The sequence below is a fragment of the Artemia franciscana genome, chromosome 7, assembly GCF_032884065.1.
Source record: "Artemia franciscana chromosome 7, ASM3288406v1, whole genome shotgun sequence".
Lineage (NCBI taxonomy): Eukaryota > Metazoa > Arthropoda > Branchiopoda > Anostraca > Artemiidae > Artemia > Artemia franciscana.
Genome location: NC_088869.1, coordinates 31,025,416 through 31,046,923, shown reverse-complemented (window position 1 = coordinate 31,046,923; position 21,508 = coordinate 31,025,416). Strand labels below are relative to the sequence as shown.

The 21,508-nt window shown below is 35.4% G+C and overlaps 1 protein-coding gene across 1 annotated transcript; it reads right to left on the bottom strand.

Annotated features, from left to right (window-relative positions):
* Window positions 1-4,023: 4,023 nt before the first annotated feature.
* Window positions 4,024-18,107, bottom strand: LOC136029667 (uncharacterized). The gene is made up of 4 exons (XM_065708171.1): window positions 17,816-18,107; window positions 16,784-16,881; window positions 6,880-6,961; window positions 4,024-4,238 (listed from the first exon to the last, which is right to left on the bottom strand). The coding sequence occupies exons 1-4, from the start codon at window positions 18,105-18,107 to the stop codon at window positions 4,024-4,026; spliced, it is 687 nt and encodes a 228-aa protein (XP_065564243.1).
* Window positions 18,108-21,508: the final 3,401 nt, after the last annotated feature.

Genomic DNA, 21,508 nt, shown 5'->3' with positions numbered 1-21,508 from the left:
TAGAGACAAATATGCCCTTTTTAAGATTATATTACCCTTTTTTAGGATTGTATAAAATTATTTCATTTTATTTGTTGATACATAAGTCTTATCATCCATCTGTCCTTACGTCATTCCTAGGGCAAAACTGAATTTGATTTAAAATCAAGCAGTTGGGGGCATCAAGCCATGGCTAATTGTATAAAAAGCCAAGACAGATAGTCAGAGTGAGTGAAAGGCAAATATGGCATAAGCCCTTTTCAGGATCGTATAAAAATGATGTCATTTCACTTGTTAACAGCAAATATGGCATAGGCCCTAAACAGGATTGTATAAAAATGATGTCATTTCACTTGTTAACAAATATGTATATCCTCCATCCGTCCATACGCCAGTAAAAGTGCAGAATCTGCGGACGCACTAAATGGCCTGGGGGAGGCCTGCTACTGAAAATATAACTCAATAAACAGAAGGACAACAAGAGAAACAACAGTCATGTCCCTCATCCTAAAAGGTGATTTTCCGTGGTTCTCAAGATGAGGATCTCAAGATCAAGATATAGACATTCCGTTAAAGTGACGAGAACGTCAAAGCAAAAATATTTTTTGCCCCAGAGGCCAACTTTAGGATTATACGTACCAGAAAACTGAGATTTTCAAATATTCTTCGTTTGGTCGTTTCAAAATTATGAATTATTATGGAAGCATCATATTTCCGTCACTGTCGCGACGTTAACTCATGAAAATAAATAAGATAAATTAATTAGCTGAATTTGGCAATCCTTTTCGTTCGGTTAAAATTCAAATGTTGACAACATCTTGATTATCAAAGACAACTGTATAATTAGAAAAGATAAACTTTCTTAAGCTGTTAAGTGCCACATCATTTTAGTTTATTTTTGGCTGATTATCATATGCGCTTCTCTTTTTATTTGACGCCTATTACTACCAAAAACTGTATAACTACCTGTAGAGGTCTCTTTTTATTCAAAATGAAATACTCTTCGTTTTTAATTTTTTAATATATACATGGCTGTGCTAATTTCCATTAACTAAATCAAAGAATTAGATTTAATTTTTGTTGTATTGGTTCTTTAAATGCTTTAGACCATAATAAATCGGCTGGCTGTTTCAAAATTTACAGCATCAATCATTTTGACCCAATTTGGGCCCTAATTTATGTTTGCAGCACAAAATAATATTAAAAGTCACTTCGTTAGGGCATGATATTTACACTTATTCTTTTAAGTGATTACAGAATCCCCAGTCACATTTTTTCAGCCTCTTCGTGCCTCTCCATCTTACGGAGGAGTATAATTAATTATATTGTCAGTACTTGCAGCATTTTATAGTTCTTGTAGTCACTCTTTGGGTACAAGACACCGGATTATCAACTTGAATATTTTCAGTTCAGTGCTCTTTGTAAGGGTAGGGTCGGCGAGGCCTTTTGTCAAAGGCGATAGTTTATAAGATTTGAGGCAATCTAAGCATTCATTTTGAATACCTTTCAGAGATTACGTTAGTACGTTACTTTCAATTGGATAATGGTTAATAGTTTAATTTTCAATGGTTCACAGTTTGCCATAAGGAGAGGAGAGAACGAGCGGCATTGAATAAGGGATAGGGTAAGTAATTGCTAGAAACTTCTGGACACTTTGCATCTGCAACCTGCATCTGCATCTGAACTCTGATCAATTTTGAAATGGAATAAGAAGACAATGGATAAAACTTGGTATTTTCTACGTGGCTTCATGGGCGGGGGGAGGGGGGGGGGAGCGGTGCTTTCTAAAATTTTCAATCCCCTCTCCCCTCCATAGATTTCCAAGAAACCTGTTTGGGGGTAATTTAATTGAAAATACCTATTTTATGATTTCATCAAAAACACAACAGACTGAATCTAGGACCTAAAGACTGAGTAATAATTAGGAAGGACCTAGTATATTGAATTTTCTGGGCAAAAAAAATATTTAAACATATTCATTGATCTTATTTCTGGCATTAAATTCAACTGACATTATACATAATAACGAACTGTTTTTTATATACGAAAAGGTTCAACGAAGAGACATGCGCACCTGACGAGGCTTTATTGTACTGTGGTGGCGTAGTGGGTTTGACCTTAGCTTGGTAATACGGGACCCAGAGATCGAATCAAGCTGCAGCAATGCACTACAAGGCCGACCAAGGGACCTTAGTAGCCAAGAAGCGTCGTTAATCTGATACAATACAATACGAAGCTTTATTATTTATTTTAAAACATTCAACAAAAATATGAATATGTTTCTTATATCCAATTTGATTAAATTCAGCTTCTTATGAAAAATCTTTGGTCCCAGTTTAGAAATGAGCACTTTTAAATCTATTGAGCAGTTTGAGGGTCTGTGCAGGTAATGGAAAAAATAGCGACTGGGAACATCGTTTGGGTACCTGCGAATTCCCAGAATAGGCCTCTAAGCATAGATCGGTCCATTAAGCATTCGCGAAGGGTATGTTAGTGGCTCCGATTTATTTACGCCCCTAAGATTTCTGCGCCTGGGGAAAATAGTCTATCCCTCCCCTAAAACCACCTTTGACCATAGTTTATTTGAAATTTATATGAAACTTTCGTTATAGCGTTTTCGTTATGAAGGAACCTGGTTCTAGTTGGTCTTTAGTCCAAATTTGAGGCGAATTATACAATTTCGTGTTGTTTCAACTTGTTGCTACCGGGTTTTAGAACAAACACCATAAACAACGAGAGCATAATCAGTAGCTGTCCTGGCATATCTTGCGCCCAAGGCAGGATCTTGATTAGTTCCCACTATCTCCAAAAGAAAATTATGCCTAAGTTTCGTAACAATTTCCTTTATTAATAAAATAATTTTTAGTTTAATAATCAAATAATAATTTATAGATTAATTAGTTTTTTATTTGTTAATTAATTTTTTTTAGTTATTATCACTTCACTAGTTTTAGTTTATTTTTATTTATCTATCAGTAAGAAATGAATTTATTGTTTTGCTTTATTAACTGCACCCTCTACCTTATTTGAATAATAAAATAAAATAAACAATCTAAAATTGCAAAATGATTATAAACGTTAGATTATTTATTTGTAATTTGCGCCCCTAAGATTTCTGCACCTGGGGAAAATGCTCTATCCTTCCCCTAAAACCACCTTTGACCATAGTCTATTTGAGGCTTATATGACACTTATAAACTTTAGCAAAATCTAAAGATTATTGCCCTATAGATTGGGAGTAATCTTTATAGTTGTAACCTTTGTATTATTCTCATTTTGCTGCAGAATTTTTTATTATTGTATTTTGAATATGGAATTTGTAATTAAAATTAGGTCAAAATTAGTCAAAGATGGTTTATATGAAAAATAGCAGTAGACATTTTAATTTCCATTCAAATAACATCTCTTCCAATATTCTACAATCAAACGCTAGACACGATTACCCTGGGGGGGGGGGAAACAATACAGATATATGCTACCAACAAGAAAATGTAATTTTTCTTGTTGTTCAAGGGTGGATGTAAACCTTCAGTAAACGCTTTGTGACATTGGTGGTTTCATCATAAATTTCTACTTTAATTTGACATCAATTCTGATGGTTTTAAGTCTCCTTCCGAAATTTCAAAAAAAAAAAATATTCTTAGTGTAATTACAAATTATTGTTCACTTGCCCTTGAATGAAAATTATTATTTTCAAACAGTACTAAGCGGAAAATATTTTTCACTCGACAGCCTCTTAAAATCCCGATTTTCTTATTTCGACAAATATGGCCCATGGTTTGCTCTTTACTAGGTTACAGCTATTACTACAACCGTTCATACATATTTTAGCAAATTATGTACACCCTGTGCAGACTCTTCTTTTTAACAAGTTGAGAAATAAACAGGAAAATTATTGGATTGAGTTCACTTTCCCCATGTAAGAGTTCATTATTGGACTTGATTGTTTCGGCATTTGGACTTTCCAGCGTGTTTCTCTTTTAACTCGGAATATACGAAAAAATACATATAAAAAACAATAAAATAAATAAATAAATAAAAAGTTCAGATGTAAATAAATTCATACTTTTCAAAAATTTGTACACAATTTACGAGAACTGGCAACATTCCACTTTGAGTTAAGGCATCAATTGGCGGATTTTCATGAGATGATAGAAGTTTCCCGGCATTTTGAATGGCTTTAATCTGAATCTGCGGGTCGCTACTAGAGGCACTGATTACGATCTCCTGTAAAGTCTCACATGACAGCACATCCTCATCTGAAAGGCAATATATGGATAATTTTATACAATAGTACTAAATGGAAGATGGTAAAAGTGCATGATATTGCCCTACATTGTTAAATTAACCTATGAAATTCAGGCCTCGATATCAAATGATAAAAGATATCTAAACAGAATAAAACAAGTTAGTTGATACGAGATTAATTAGTTTCGAATAGAGGGTCAACATGTCATTCATCTTACAGCAGCCCCACTCTCGCCCACTCAGAAGAGTAATATAAATTAATTTTTGACTTTTTTGCTCAAGATTATGCACAATACAAGCAGAATACAGCCACTTCAAAATCTTCCTTCATGTTTATTCTAGATATGTTCCTTCGAGTTATTGGAGGTCAAGGGTTACATCACTCCCCTCAAACTGATCCAGAGAATCTGCCATGAAACGTATAAAAATTTCAACCCAAAGATAAAAATTTTGAGGCTCCCTCCCCCAACCTTCTTCACGATAAGACACACTTCCCCTTTAAGAAGTCGGGTGTAACTCTGCAATACCATATATAAATGTATGTATTTTACAGTGTTGATAATCTTTATCAACACTGTATATGTTTAAAGACGAAGTGCGCAGTAGCTGTTTGAATCCTTAGTGTTAGTCCTGAATTATGTTCACCGTGCCCAAACCAAATGGGTATATTACACACTTCATTCAAAAATGAGCTAGCAACTCAATGACACCCTCAAATGATCTTTTGAATTTATAGAGCACAAATGACCCTTTAGCTTTAAGGAAGTTGTAGGGAGTGGCAGCCCCACTGTCATTTGTGGTAATTCATGTGTGTTTTAACTATGTCATGCATATTAAATTGAACTTTTTTGTTTTAAGTTGAGTTTGAGTAAAATATTCAATTTAAATTTTCCCACGAACTGTTTGAAACCACCATACATTTCTTTAAATTTATTTGTTGAGATTTTTTTTTTAGGTTAAGTTCATGTCCGTTTTTCAATAGACATAGCTTTATTACATATTTGACAGGAATATTTGTCAACTTTTTTTAAGGGTTTTTCCATACAGAATTGAACGTTTGATCACAACTGAAATTTAAGGCAAATCTTAATATTCATTTGATATCTTTCACCATCTAGCTTTTTTGTATTAATGTTGTAATACCATTTCTGCAGAAATATTAGGAGTGGTTAGGGTAGAAAGAATGTATATTAGTTTGTCTTCAATAGGGCTGAATCTATCCTTACCCTGAGCTGTGAGCTCAAATACAGACGTTTCTTATTTCACACTTTAAGTGAAAGAATCGGTTCATATTCTGCTTTGTAATAACTCAAAGTATTTGCAATTTTAATGTCATAGCTAACACCTTATCCTACACTCTTTATTGCATCAGTCCCTTTAAGAGCGATTAGGAAGAGTCAGAATTAAGTGATTCAGAATTCAGACATAGTCTTAATTTAATCAAATAAAGAGTATTATTTAAAAAGCATAAATTTATCAAAATACAAATTTTAAAGTATATCTTTATGAAATGTTTGTTCCGTTTTCCAATCTTTTACTGTGCTCCGTCATTTTCTTCTTTGTTTTTGTTTATAGATGGGTAAAAAAAAAACATACATACAAACATATAAATTTATCAAGATACCAAAAAATTAGGACTAAACAGTAATATTAAACTGAATTTTGTAACTAGTCAGGAAGAAGTTTTACAAAACAGATAATTGGATCCTTTTCTTTGCTATAATGACGAAATATAGAACCTATACAAAAGAATGAAACACTCCAAAACTAATAAATGGAGCTGAATAAATACTTGGGGTATGATTTCCTAAAGTTGCATCATGGGTATTGCCCAGGGATCATATGACTATCACTACTGCTACAAAAACTCACTGCAGAACTTAGCCACTTGAGGCAAGACAGCTAAACAGGCTCTTAACCCATCCCAATTTATTTAAAGTCTCCCAAGAAGTTCGAATTTTCTTTAATTCATCCTTAAAACCTCCTCCCACAATCTTACTCTAACCATATTACTAGACATATATTAAATTCTTTTTAGTTGTGTCTTGAGGAACCAGGATTGAAGCGTATTTCGAGCGGGTTAGCAAAAATCGTTTTCTGGTTCTCCGTGTTCAAGAATATTATGAATATAAATTATATTACAAGTATATCCAGATAATTGTAATAGAAAAGCTCTCAAAAAGTCAGGTGATCTAAACATCTAAACCAGAACCTTAAGAAATTGGGTTCTAAAACTTAGTCAATAGCCCAAATGTTTTCTCTTCTTTTTAGTATTGGTCCTAATTATTTCCTTTTTAATCCAAGAGAAAATAAAAGGTTTAGAGTGAAATTAATTCCACTAAGGAATTAATCTTAGAAGATCAAGTAGCGGCAATATATTTGGCCTCTTAGAAGACAAACCCTACAGGTCAGGGTTCACTTGCTCTGTAGTTTAGGTTCTTTGATTAGACCATGTAGGGCTTGCGAGGAGTTGCCAATATTGGGGCAATAGTATCTTGTCTTGAAATTGGACCAGCATAATCACGGCTGCTGCCCAAGCAGCATTTTTATGATATATTGGAGGGAGGAGGGAAATGGTTACCCCCTATCCTTCTTGATACCTAACCTACATGAGAAAATGTGTTTAATAATTCGATAAAATGGAATAATTACCTGTGGTTTCTAAAACAATGTACTCTTTTTTAGCTTTTTTTAATTCCACAGTCTCTTCATATCTTTTTCTTCTTCGGATTTCCTAAAAAGATAAAGGTCTATATAAGACAGAAAATACTGTGCCTTTGTAACAACACAATAACAGTTCCATATAATATCAGTTGCTTTAGCAGTTGCTTGAGTGTCCTTCAAAGTGGTTGAAAAAAGCCAAAAGGCATTCATTTTTTGACTATGTACTAGAGAAAGACATGCAGACCATCTACACAGCTGGGTCAGAATCCCTACATCATAATATGATCCTGAATATGTGCCTAAAAAAGCAACAATTACCTCTCAATAAATTACCGCAATGAACATTTGTGGAGGAGCAAGTATCTCTCTCTATCAGTCAGAAAAAAAAACTTTATATAATTATTAACACACTTTGTTTTATCCTTTACTCCCAGATATCTGATTCCTACAGAACTTCCCCTGGCACAGATATTTCCCCTGTGCCAACTAATGAGTGAGCCCAGTCTTATCAGTTCAGTTTCTAGCCCAGCATCCATGTCACCTATGTTTCCTTATTCAACTTATCGCCCACAGCTAGATGGCAAGAGACACTCGTCTTTAAAAAAATAATACTCTGTTTTTCCTACAGTTTTGTTTCATCAAAACACATTTGCAACCCCTTTAGTTACGGAATTGTCGATAACTGTACGACATATATCATCATTCATTAAAAAACTCCTCTAAACCTTTTTGAATTCAATCCATGGGTTATTTTTGAACTTGGATCTTCACATGACTAGTGGTAATAGAATACACACTACAAATATGAAGGGCCCCCATAATACGGAGCTTTTCTTGGTTTTGAACATTCAAGAAATGGATATAAGCGTTATCATAACGAACATGGTAGATTCCCACACCCCGATTGGAAGGGGGATGAACTTTTTAAGGGGGAAGATCAACTTTTTTTTTGTATCAACTCTTTCCTGAAATAGCATGGAAACAAGCAAATGTGCAATTTAAAATATCAAATATGTTCATCAATTTGTTCTGTAGCTTGAAATAAGATGGGGAAATATGCGATGGTGTTGCTCAAAATGTTTTATTTCTTGAAATAAGATGGAAATAAGCGAATTCATTATTCAAAATATCAAATATTGTCTTCAAAATATTTCGTTACTTTAAACAAGATGGGGAAACATGCAATGGCGTTGCTAAAAATTTACTGTTTCTTGAAATAAGAACACTAAAACACATTTATTAAAACACATTTACAATCCCTTTAGTTACTGAATTGCTGGTGAGTGAATGACATGTATCATCTTTCATTAAAAAAAAACTTCCCTCCCTAATAGCATTCTTGAACATTTGAATTCAATCCATGCATTATTTTTGAACTTCCTTCACATGAGTAGTAGTAGTAGAATACGCATATTGAATACGATGGGCCCCCAAAATACAGACTTTTTTTCTGGTAGTGCAAATCCTTGAAATGGAAACAAGCGTTATAATAATGAACACAACAGGGCCCCATACCCCGCTCCAGATGGCCGGGCGCAGTTGTTGATTTATTGTGCTTTATTATCAAAAAGTGCTTGACAACCACCTAAAATCATTACAATATATGTTTTGTCGGAATGACACTCGAAAATTCCAAGAAAAATGTAATCTTAATGCGCATAAACTATTATTTCTATAACCATCAGTTAGAGCATTCTCATTATCCGTCTATATGGCCGAGTTGTCGCAAAACGTTCTATGTCAACAATAGGGGTTCGTAACTTCCACTGGCTCTAGTATACCGGGATAGGGCTGCACCAGCATGTATTAGGCCTAGGACAGGGGTTAGTAACTCAAATTGGCTCTAGTACACCAGAATAGGGCTGTGCTTGTACGTACAGACCCTATAAAAGGGGTTTAGTTTATTTACATTTCATTCGAACAAACAATACATTTTGAGAGAGACCATTGCATATATCCCCCATTTTATGACAAGTAACAAATATTTGACGAAAATATTTAGTATTTTGAATAGCAAATTTGCTTATTTCCATCTTATTTCAAGAAGCAATACATTGTGAGAAACATCATCTTATTTAAGTCCATAAAATATAATCTTGAAAATATTTGGTATTTTGAACAGCCTATTGATCTTGGGTGATGATGTACATAATGGAAAATGGACCATTATAATGTGATCAGGGGAACAGAGATAGAACTATGAACAGATATGTCTAGCAAAAGAAGTTTAGATGCGGATTCTAACATACTATTGGATCAGGTTAGTTATCTAGGTATTTTTGTCGTATGTTTAGTAGAAGGGACTGTTTTTCCTACAGTTCTGTTTTATCAAAACACATTTAAAACCCCTTTAATTACTGAATTGCTGAAGGCATATATCATCATTCATTTACAAAACTCCCCTCCCTACTTGCTGTTCTTAAACTGTTTCCAATTAAATCCATGGATTATTTTGAACTTGGACATTTACATGACTAGTAGAATATGTACTATGAATACAATGGGTCCCTATTATACGGCAAATTTTTAGGTTGTGTACATTCAAGAAATGGATACAACCATTATCACAATGGACGCGGTAGGGCACCATAACACACTGGGAGGGGGAGGAGTCAAGTTTTTAAGGCGGGGGTCAATTTTTTTTATCTTCTCTTTCTTGAAATAACATTGACATAAGCAAATGCGTTATTCAAAATATCAAGTATGTTATTGAAATAATTTATGGCTTGAAATGTGATGAGAAAATATGCAATGGTGTTGCTGAAATATTTTTGTTTCTTGAAATGAGATGGAAATAAACAAATGCATTATTCGAAATATCAAGTATTGTCTTCAAAATACTTTCAGCATCTGTCAAGATGACCGGTGTGTTGTCAAACGTATTATGCAGTATCATCGGAAACTGCTCAGTAACTATGCCAAATCATTGCACTATATGTAACATAGAAATAGCACCAAGAAATTCCCGGAAACAATGCAAGAATCTGAAGGCATAACAACTATATTTTTTTTTTCCTATGGCTACCCGTTATAGTTCTCTAATTATCTTCCCAGATGGCCATTCAGAAATAAAAAAGATTGGGCTGACCTCGGATTCGAGGAATGATTTAAGAAGCAGAGCAATTGTATTTTATATGACCACCTGTTGAAGAGTTCTCATTATCTGTCCAGATGTGTATGCAAGCGCAATAAGGATAGGGCTGTTGTCCGATTTCACGAACTTTTTTGGCTCCAAACACACCCCCTGTGTAAGTCGTAGTATTTGTTGGACCATGTACGAGGAGTTGGAAAAATTTTGGCTCCAAATATACCCCTATATGTGTCTTAGTATTCGCAGACCATATACGAGGGTTGGCAACTAATTTTTTGGCTGCATGTACACACCCTGTATATATCGTGGCATTCATTGACCATATACGAGGGACTGGAAACTATTTGGCTGCAGGTACATCCCCTATGATGTCGTCAAAATAGATCTCTATGCTTGTCGTAATTGTTTTTGTATGACCACATGTTATAGAGTTCTCATTATGAGTCCAGATGGCTATGCAAATGCAATAAGTGTAGGCTTTTTTCGGATTTCAAGAGCTTTTTTTGACTCTAGATACACCTTATGCGTATGTCGTGATATAGATTGACCACATACGATGGGTTGGAAACCTTTTTTGGTTCCAGGTATACCCTTATGTGTGTAAATTTCGTTGACCATATAAGAGGAGTGGGCAGCATTTTTGGCTGTAGGCATACAACCTGTGTGTCGTGGTATTCATTGACCATATAAGATGAGCTGAAAACTCCACTTGGCTGCAGGTACACCCCTATGCATGTCGTCGAAATATATCCCTATGTGTGTCGTCGGAACATATTTCTATATTTGCCGTCGGATCTATTGACCCATTACTACTTAAGGGATCAACATTGAAGTCACTGACAATTTTCTCAACTAAAATATTGTGGTTATTAAGGTAAAATCCTTCCTTGAGGTCAATGAAAATTAAATTTAACCAGGAATTAGCCTTTTCGAGGAATTTCCCAATTTGGTCGATAAGAGAGGCCAGATAGTGGGATGGAGAAGTGAGTTTTAGCTTCCCGAATACCCCAGGTCAGTAAGAGTGGTTAAACAGGAAAGACAAAGGCTTTGAAAGGAAGTAATTGAAGGTAATAATAAGAAGAAACGGAATATCCGAATGAAAAGCACTTATTTTTCTTAGTTTTCAAATTCTTCTTTCTATCTCAGACATGGAAACAGAAGGAAAAGAAGAGGAAAGGGCTCCTGTGGGTAATTGATTAGACAATGCTAGAAGCTCATGGACAATGGTAGCGAGGAATTTATTCCTCGCTATATTGTCCATAAATAATAAACAGTCATAGCACACAAACATACAATATGTACTACTGTAAATAAGTAAATAATCTTAAAACAAGTGAGAATAAAACTGAATATGCAAATCAAGCTTGAAAAAACAAAAATCACAAGAAGAACGACTTTGGGTACTACTTCCTTCTCTCACTATAAAAGTCTAAAGCCTACTAGGTCATCGGTGATATACTGAAAACTATATGTCCATTGAATAATCTTGAAAAACAAAATTAAACTGAATACTTCATATATAATGATATTAATTTTTGAAAAGTCATCAGTTGAGGATTTTATTTCACTGTAATTTATTTTTATTTTCAATGTTGTAATAACTGGAAAAGAAAATATTTGTAAAATAATTGGTTATCAGAGGAGCACCAATGACGCAATAAGCTTGGACTTTTAGATAGTGAAGGGGCAGTATCCAAACTCTTGTTTATAGTGAAACTATAGTTTTCTTGAACAGTCCTTGAAAAGAACTTATAAAATATATCTGAATATTTGAAATATATTTGATGTATTTGATATATTATTGGTGAAAGCTCAATAGTTCAAAATTTTATTTTACTGTAATTTTCATTCGGAGAGTTGACTGAGGGAATAAAATGTACATTTTACCGTGTATGATAATCACAAAACACATATTCAATTGTATTGTATCAGATTAACGACGCTTCTTGACTACTAAGGTCCCTGCGTCGGCCCTGCGGTGCATTACTGCAGCATGATTCGATCTCTGGGTCCCGTATTACCAAGCTAAGGTCAAACCCACTGCGCCACCACAGGCAACACATATTGAATATTACTTTTTATTATTCCCGCAAAGGCTCTTTGGCCTGTAAAGAGGGGGGGGGGAATAAATGAGCCACTTACTCAGAGAAAAAAAATAATCACTTACTCACAGAGAAGAGCAAAAAGGAGAATATAAGAAAATATAAATAAAATAAAAACTATATAAAACAAAACTAAACATACTAATAGATTGAATAGACTAAATTCATTAAGTAGATCAGTAGATAAAATAGACTCCAATGAAATAATAATAAATATATTGTGGAGTAACATGAGAGGTGTAGCATGAGTGGGAGATGGTAACGTCGGCAATGAGGGGGGGGGGGGACAAATACCAAGTTTTCCTTATCACCCAATTGGACTATCTATCTTGGCTTTTTCTACAATTGGCCATGACTTGATACCCACAACTATCCCATTTTAATTCAAACACTTATTCTAACTACAAGAAATTTTATTGAAATCTTATTGATAGATATTATGATGAAAATAATCTAGTGACCATGCCCCCTCCCAATAAAAAAAGTAAAGAGACAGCACTATACTTAATTGTCCAAACCAGCAATGCTGATTCCTGTTTTATAGCTCTTCAGTCAGGGAGTCAAGCCTGTACCTTCCTCTGCTTTAGTTAAGTTGGCCTTCCTGTGCTTTTGCACAACCTTCCTATTTACCTTCCCCCCAATTTCTCAAGGTATCCATTTAGAGCTTGGTTGACTCAGGCTGAGCTTATAGGGTTGTGCCACTGACTGGTGTTGCATACCAAATAATTGACAATAACTGGACTCAAATCCCAGCCCTGAAGAACATGGGATTGTAGGTTCAGTGCATTACCCTCACTTAATGTAAGATGTTCAAACACCCCAAAAATGACAAGTAGGATAGATAATCTTCATTTCCATTGCATGCTTTTTTAGAACTTTACTCTTGGAGCTACGAAAGCTTAATTTTGCCTCTGTTTAAACTATTAAGTAGGCAAGAGAAAATCATCGTTTTTCTACAATGTGAATAGGTATTTTTCAAACTTTAGAGGGGCTTTTGTCCTTGTTCCATGGTTAAGTTTTTTAAGAAAAATAAAGTTCAGACAAAATTTCAGATCAGAAGAAATTAAAACATTTAATCAATCAAACTCAAAACAAACAAAAATTCTAAAAAAAAACATAGCAACAAACATACAACAGGTACTAATAAAAAGGAAAAAATTAAACTTAGAAGTGAAGGGGCAGTATCCAAACTCTTGTTTATAGTGAAACTATAGTTTTCTTGAACAGTCTTGGAAAGAACTTATAAAGTCAATCTGAATATTTGACATATATTTGATGTATTTGATATATTATTGGTGAAAGCTCAATAGTTCAAAATTTTATTTTACTGTAATTTTCATTCGGAGAGTTGACTGAGGGAATAAAAATGTACATCTTACCATGTATGATAATCACGAAACACATATTCAATATTATATTTTACTATTCCCCCAAAGGGTCTTTGGCCTGTAAGGAGGGAGGGGGGGGGGATAAACGAGCCACTTACTCAGAGAAAAAAATAATCACTCACAGAGAGAAGAGCAAAAAGGAGAAGATAAGAAAATATAAATAAAATAAAAACTATATAAAACAAAACTAAATACACTAATAGATTGAATATACTAAATTAATTAAGTAGATCAGTAGATAAAATAGACTCCAATGAAATAATAATAAATATATATACATATATATCAATACATATACATATATATACACACATATACACATACAAAAATAGATAAAATAACTTCTAAGAAGCCAAAGAATTTTTAATGTTTTTTTTTTTAACAAACCAAATGAATGGCAGCTTCGAGCAGATTCGGGCAACTTATTCAATACAATATGACTCGCAATTAAAAGATTAAAATCTGACCTTACACAAGGAGTAAAAGGAACTTGAAAATGATTTTTAGTATTGCAAAGATTATAATTATTCTGATCACAGGTGAAAGATGGCGGGACACTTAGGGGATGGGTGAGGTTACCATGAAGCTGAGAAAAAGTAAAACATGCACACTAAAGAATATACAGTGACTCGAGATCAAGTATTGAGATAGCTCTTGAACGATTAGTTTCCTTAATGAGGTGTCTATCTTTATTGTAAACCTTAGAAAGTGGTTTTAACAATGAAGGAAAGGTTGACACCCATACTATTGGACAGTAAGAAACGTAAGATCGGATCAAGGAGTGAAAAAGATTTCCAAAATTGATCCAGGGAAAATATGTTGAAGTTTCCTTAAATACCAAGACTCCTGCATATCTTCATTTTAATAAGATCAATGTGACGTTTGAAAGACAAGTTTTCATCAACAAGAATGCCCAAAAAACAAACATATCGATCTTTAGATCTATGAATTTTCCTATTTGGCTGATGAATTTCTGACAAATGGGGATAAATCTGAAAAACATGCGAAAATAGCAAAAAACTGGACATGAAATAATTTAGGGTGAGATAATTAGCATCAAGCCATAAAATTACTCTCTCAAACAAATTTTTCAAATTTAATCGAAGGTCAGATTCACAATTTCCCGAAGTGCCAAGTGTGCTGTCATCAGCAAAACAAACAACATCAGAGGATGGCAAACTATAGTTGGCATTATGGGCAAGGGAAGGTTTAGGACGATAGAGTCTCGAGCAATTAATAGGTTTCAGCTTTTTACTGCGTAAAAAAGATCATTTACATAAATCAAAAATACCACTGGCCCTAAAACCCATCCCTGAGGGACGCCAAAATTTACTTGTGAGGGTGAACGGAAAAGTGGAACAACAGAAGTTAACCTGTCATTCAAATAAGATTGAAACCAAGAAAATACATTACCCCTAATGCCAAAATGAGACATCTTCGATAGAAGAATTTCATGGAATCGAGTGCCTTGAGAAAATCCACGAATATAGGAGCCGGAATTAATCCCGAATCTAATGCATAATGTATAGAATTTAAAAGGGTTATATAGGCATGCTCAGTGGAATGCTTCATTCGGAAACAAAATTGATAATCATGAAGAAACTTTTTAGATTTTAGAAATTTAAGGAGACGAGAAAGCACAGCCTTTTCAAAGATTTTACTAAATATTAATAAAATTGAAATTAGACAATAATTTGCCGGATCATTTCTTGGTCCAATAATCCGAGCACACTTGGTAGCATCTGGATAAACACCATATTTAAATGAAAGACTAACAAGTTTTGTTAGAGGCACAACTATTGAAGGAAGAATAGATTTAACTACCTTAGTAGGAATAGAATCTGGCCCAGATGAGGACGAGTTTTTCAAACCATTAATAATTTTAGAAACTTCACATACTGGTACTGCCTCTAGAAACAAGGACTTAACACAAGACGGCCCGAGGTAAGATCTAAAGTCCGGCTTAGTTCGAGAAGGCCTTAGGCCTTAGGAAGCAATATTCTTACCAATACTAGCGAAAAATGAAGTGAATACTTCTTAAACATTAAGCTCTACAGCTTCATCACCAATGACCATAGTCATAGGTAAAGAGCTAGATTGAAAACAGGGTTTAAGCACAGATCTTATTACCTTCCAAGTTTTATGAATATCATTGTCACATAACTATTTAGATAATAGAGGGATTTGGCTTTCCTACACAAGGAATTATATATATTCCAGTAAATCTTGAATTGACAAAGACAAATAGCACTCGCTGAAAGTGTAGCACATTTATAAGCCCTCTAGAGATTATTTTTCCTTCTCCAGCTTTTGAGAAGTCTGAATGTCATCCATGTGTTAAGATGAACAACATTTTTAGACCTGCGATTAGAAGGTGGTACTTTACAAATTCTAAGAATAGTCTCTTTTATGGTTCCATAAAACAACTCAAATAAACAAGAAAAATCCGTACCATTATCAAATAAGCTCCACAAATTTTTCCGCCAATTTAGACCCAAGAAGAGATAACTCACTCTCACCAAACCTAGTAAAATAGGAATCAAACACTTGAGTCCGGTTATTCTTTCCCTGATTAAATCTGAACCGAGAATATATAGGAAAATGATCGGAGATATCAGTAACTAAAATTGAGTATTCCTTCAAGCTAAGCGTAGAGAAGATATTGTCAATCAAAGAAGCTGAAACATTAGTTACTCGTGTGGGGATGGATGTAGTTGGTAGAGTTCCTGCGGCAAGCATGGTTGAAAGAAAATCAACTGAAGCCAAAGAAATTGAACCCGTCAAATTGATATTAAAGTCACCCACTATGATTAACTGACACAGACGTTTCAATATTATATCAAGTATTTCCTCTACCACAATGTATTATTGTATGTGCATAGATTATGAATAAATTTTATCTCATTCTAAAATATATTGAAAATACATTTCCTGGCGAGCGTAGGAAAAGTTTGCGGTCTCATCCTCGTCAAAAAAGTAGATGGATAATATACGCTATTGGTAAAGATGCATAACTCCAAACCAAATGCTACTAAAGCTAGAAACAACTCACAGCAGTACCAAGCCACCTCAGACAAACACAGCTATCCACACTTCTCCTCCGTCTAAATCTATTCAATACCTCCCTCTTCAACTCTAACTTGCCATAAATCTTTCCTTAGAATCTCCTTTAACTCCGTTCGAAGACGACCTGTTTTTCGCTTGAAACTAGATAGACGCTAGATGACGGTCAACAAGGATGCTCTTTGGCAATATGTCATCCTTCATTAACTGCTCACACTAAAGCTAGTATACAACAAATAAATAATTACCTCATCCTCATTAGTGAAATAATGTTTGACAATTGTAGATGCCAATTTATGGATATCAGTATTCTCATAGTTCTGCAGGCTCTTAATCATGCATAATCCTAAAAAAAAAAAAAAAATCAAAACAATATCCAAAAGAACTAATTTGTTTCTAAAAACAGGCTAGTTCTTAGTTGAACATATATATTATTTATATATATATATATATATATACATATATATATATATATATATATATATATATATATATATATATATATATATATATATATATATATATTATTTCATTTATTTATTTGAAAACCCGTCAATCATACAAAATGTAAAAGACAGAGCACAAACAAATAAATATAAGAAAATATGTAAGAACATATCAGAAGAGACATAACTAGAAAGAGACTCAACTAATAAAAGGGCAAACAAAATAGCACTAAAATGAATAAAACGAAAACAGATCTATTGTAAAAGGAGATTATTCCAATCATGATCTACTATTTTAATATTGTGTCTTTTGATTAAGTTTTCAACTGCAACATGAGGGTCGGTTATGTGATACTTTTTAATGAGGATTGAGTTTCAGTACCAGGGAGGAAAACATAGGAGGTATTTAGCAAAACGGAAGAAAAACGCACGGATTTTAGACAGTTCAGCCTTCGAGAATAGTTTCCAAAATGGTGCCAGGTACAGAATATGAGGTAAAACAGTAGTGTTGTATAGGCTGGCAAGGAGGGGGCGACTAAAACGGAATTTAGCAGAGACTATGGAAGCATACGAGCCGAAGGTTCGTGGATTGATGTATTTGATCAGTAGAAGACGTGTATGCCTTAGACACGAGCCAATAAGGACTCCGAGGTAATTTATGTGGTCAGCAGTATTCACGAGATTTTCACCCAAAAGCAGTGAAGGCACGTGTGGTGTTTTTTGCCAATTGAAGAGAACTATCTCGGTTTTCTCAGTGTTAAAAACTGAGGCCGAGTTTTAGATATTCGGTTTTAAGCGTTTCAAAGATGTCAGAAGCTTTTTGCAATGTTCTACTTAAGTTCAAGACGTCGTCGGCGTAGCATACTAAGGAGGTGTCTATAGAGGAAAGAATACATGAGGTTGGGCATTTATCTTGTGCTTGAAGAACACAATTATTGAACAAATGAAGGGAGGAGACAGCTCCCTGGCGGGCACCTTTCAAAACGGGGATCAATTTTTCATAAGGCCGGGGAGGCAAATTTTCGTCGGGAGGAAGCTTTAGGCGAATGGACAGCCTCGAGTACATATCACGTAGGGATCGAACTATGCAGGGATTCAGACCTCGTTGTGAAGCTTTTAATAACATTGCAGCGTGTATGAGTTAATCGAATGCACGGCTGATGTCATGACTAGCTAGGCTATGCTCTCTCCAGAAAAATCCGCATCGAGTAGCACACTCACTACAGCCGTCAAGGCATTGGCACAACCAGTGCGGCGCTTAAATCCGAATTGACGTGGCGGGGTGTAGCATTTAGTTTCCAATTCATTAATGAATAAAAGCTCGAATAGTTTACATAAAGATGTGGCGACTGTAATGGGGCGGAAAGACGAGCATTTGATGTCATTTTCCCCTTTCTTCGGAATGGGGGTAAGATCCCCTACGCAGAAGGAGGAGGGAACAACTCCTTGCGTGAAGTCATCATCTTCATAAAAAGCGAAAGATGCATAGCAAGAACCGGACCAACATGTTTAATATGGATAGCGCTAACACGGTCAATTCCGCAAGAAGACTTATTTTTCAACCGACGAATTGCTTGAATAACCGACTCTAAACTGACAACAAAATCACCGTGCGGAAGCTTATCAAGGCATCCAATTCTCTCTCGTACATGTCTTCGCTAACACGCGCTAACACGGTCAATTCCGCAAGAACACTTATTTTTCAACCGACGAATTGCTTGAATAACCGACTCTAAACTGACAACAAAAATCACCATGCGGAAGCTTATCAAGGAACTCATTCTCTCTCGTACATGTCTTCAAGCTGGGGGTTAGGAGCAGCAAATTCACTCGCATAATAAGAATACCAGACCTCGACACGGATTTCAGACGGCGACAACAGAGGGGTAGGCTTTGCAAAGATGCAGACTTGAAAAGAAAATTTCGATCCTGTTTTGCACGGGCGGAATAGCTATCAACGAGAGATCTGCGGTGGAGGGAGAGCTCCTTCGAGAATCTACGCTTTGTAGTCAGTCTGATGCTATTAATGATACCAGATCTTGGGCGTCCACAGTCTTTCCATACCGAAAACCAGAATTTTGCTCGATGACAAACGGCTACCAGTGAATGATTTTCGGGCCAATTTTGCACCATCCCTTTACGAACTTTTACTTTAGGTACCGCTAACCTCTCAGCATGAAGGAGAGCGTGACAAATTTCAGTACAATAAATGTTGAGACAAATTCGGACTTCTTGTTTAGAGAGATCTTTTGGTTTTTGGAGGAGATTAAAGGGAATACGGATTGTATTAAGAATTTCTTCTGTCGCCAGAGCAAATAGTTTCTTATCAGCCTTAAGCCAATCAAGACGAAATTTAGGCTGTTGAGTTTCCTGGCGGGTTTGGTGACAATTCGAAGAGACAATATGTACAGAAGATGAGACAGGAAGTTGGTCAAAAATTTGATAGTCCGTTACTACCCTAACATTTTGAACGGTTAAATTATGAGAAATGGCAACATGGTCTAGATTTGACACACTGGAGGAGCTGTGAATATATGTAAAATCCCTATCTTTTCCTACCATAGCAAGGTAATCACCAAAATGATTCTTTATCAAAGAGGTACGAGATGATTGTAGAGAAGAAATCTCATAAAGGTTGCAGTTGAAATCTCCAATTACTACACAAGAAAAACTCTGGCGCTTAATTTTAGATATAAATGAATTTAGTTTCTCACAAGAAAGGGCAAAAAGACGTTCTGAACGCTCATCTTTATAATCTGTTGGCAAATACACGTTAATAAATACACAACTTTCAATTCGTACTGCGAGAAAATTGTCAGACTTTTCGAATAGACTGGACAGAACACATGACCGAACAAACGTAGCTAGGCCTCCTGAAGGTCTTCCTCGGCTGCAGCTCTGTTTAGCTGGAACTTTGTAGGCCTTCGTGGTATGATTCAGTTCTAGCAGGTTTTCACTTTGCATGGTAATAAAGTGCTCTTGAATGCACACTACATCATGTTCGACACTTAAATCACTAAGGATTGGGAGCTTCTCAATGAACGAGCCATTGACGTTCCATGAAATGAAGCTATAGCACTTGCTCATGATTTCTGTAGTTGCCTGTATTAGAGACAACTAATACTGTAGCAGGTATGACCCGGCACTTTACACTCTACACAAAAAGGGAGTTTTGGGCAGGGAGCTTCGCACGTGGAATTATGCTCATGCGAGCCACATTTTGAACATGTTGATGGATTTTCACAGTTGGAAGCTAGATGGCCTATCCTGTGGCAGTTGAAACAACGGTGCGGAAGGAAAACAAATTCTTGGGCTTGTAATTGTTCATAGCCAATTCTAACCGAGTTTTCAAGGAAAACTTCAAGATCACTCTGCGTCTGAAAATATACTTTATATGTTCTCGACTTTCCACACTGGGTTACCTTCGTACATTTTAGTATTAATTCTTCGAGTTTCGAGTGATCGATATCCTCCGGCACGCGCTTGATCACGCCGATATAAGCAGATTCTTTTAATGAGGCATTTAGACTTGGGCTTGATGTTTTCATAGTTTCAACTATTTTCGAGGCTGCCGTCTTAGTTCGAACGACAAGTTTCCACTCGTTTTTGGTGCGCTTTAATTCCGTAACGTCTTCCACAGAGTTCTGGCATATGGAGTCCAAGAAAACCTTGCGTTCGTTTGGGCCTTTAAGGTCAGTTGGTGGGTTTTTCACCATAACAGCGTATGACGGCTTTGAGGGGGGTGCACAATTTAAGGATTGTTGAGAGGGCTTAGGCGGGCTCATTTGAGGGTGGTTTAGCGTTGCTAGAGCACCGTCCAACTTCCTAGACATTTCGTTTATTTTAGAAATAGCTGTGGCGCTAACGGCATCGCCTATTGCGGGTACTTCACAGGGGCAGAATATCACGAATTTAGGAATGTTCACTTTTTGCTTCGTGGCGTTTACTAAGGTTTTCGACATTTCGAGAATATTGTCCTCATCTTTGGCAAGGATTACTACTCTATTAAGCTCATTAAGTTCTGTATGGAGAATTCGTTTAGCTAGTATAATTGTCTCATGGTTGTAGTAGCCTACCGCTGATTTGATAATTGATTCCATTTTACTGCCATCGCTAAGCGCTCTGCTAATGAAGTTCAATACTGCATTTAATATCAGTTTCTCACCCATCTTACGAGTCCCAAAGACAATCCAAAAGCATAGTCCGTTAAACCGGTTCTGACGTCACTTTTAATTGTATTTCTTATTTATAGACGTGCCAGCCTTCGTCTGTTTCTCATTAAAATTATCCAGAAAAAGTATCCAAAAAGATTTAATTTCTTCGTCACTGAGTAATTAGATATAGTACTTTTACAAAACGTATCAAATCAATCTGTTGCGTAACACAGAAATCACTATTCAAAATATAATCCTTTTTCAACACTGGTCTTAACTGGACGAAGTAGTTCATAAATATCCAATTCAAACCAAATCCTTTTACTTTGAACTCTGAATCAATATAATCCGATTATTTGAGATGTTCTCACTT

What these genes read in the sequence shown, in the direction of transcription:
- LOC136029667 (XM_065708171.1), bottom strand. Translation starts at nt 18,107, where the DNA reads ATGTTATTAAAAGCTTCACAACGAGGTCTGAATCCCTGCATAGTTCGA. An exon ending in CGACGACGTCTTGAACTTAA is followed by an intron (nt 16,882 to 17,815) that starts GTAGAACATTGC and finishes TTTTTTTTTTAG; the next exon opens with GATTATGCATGATTAAGAGC. An exon ending in CATTGTTTTAGAAACCACAG is followed by an intron (nt 4,239 to 6,879) that starts GTAATTATTCCA and finishes ATTGCCTTTCAG; the next exon opens with ATGAGGATGTGCTGTCATGT.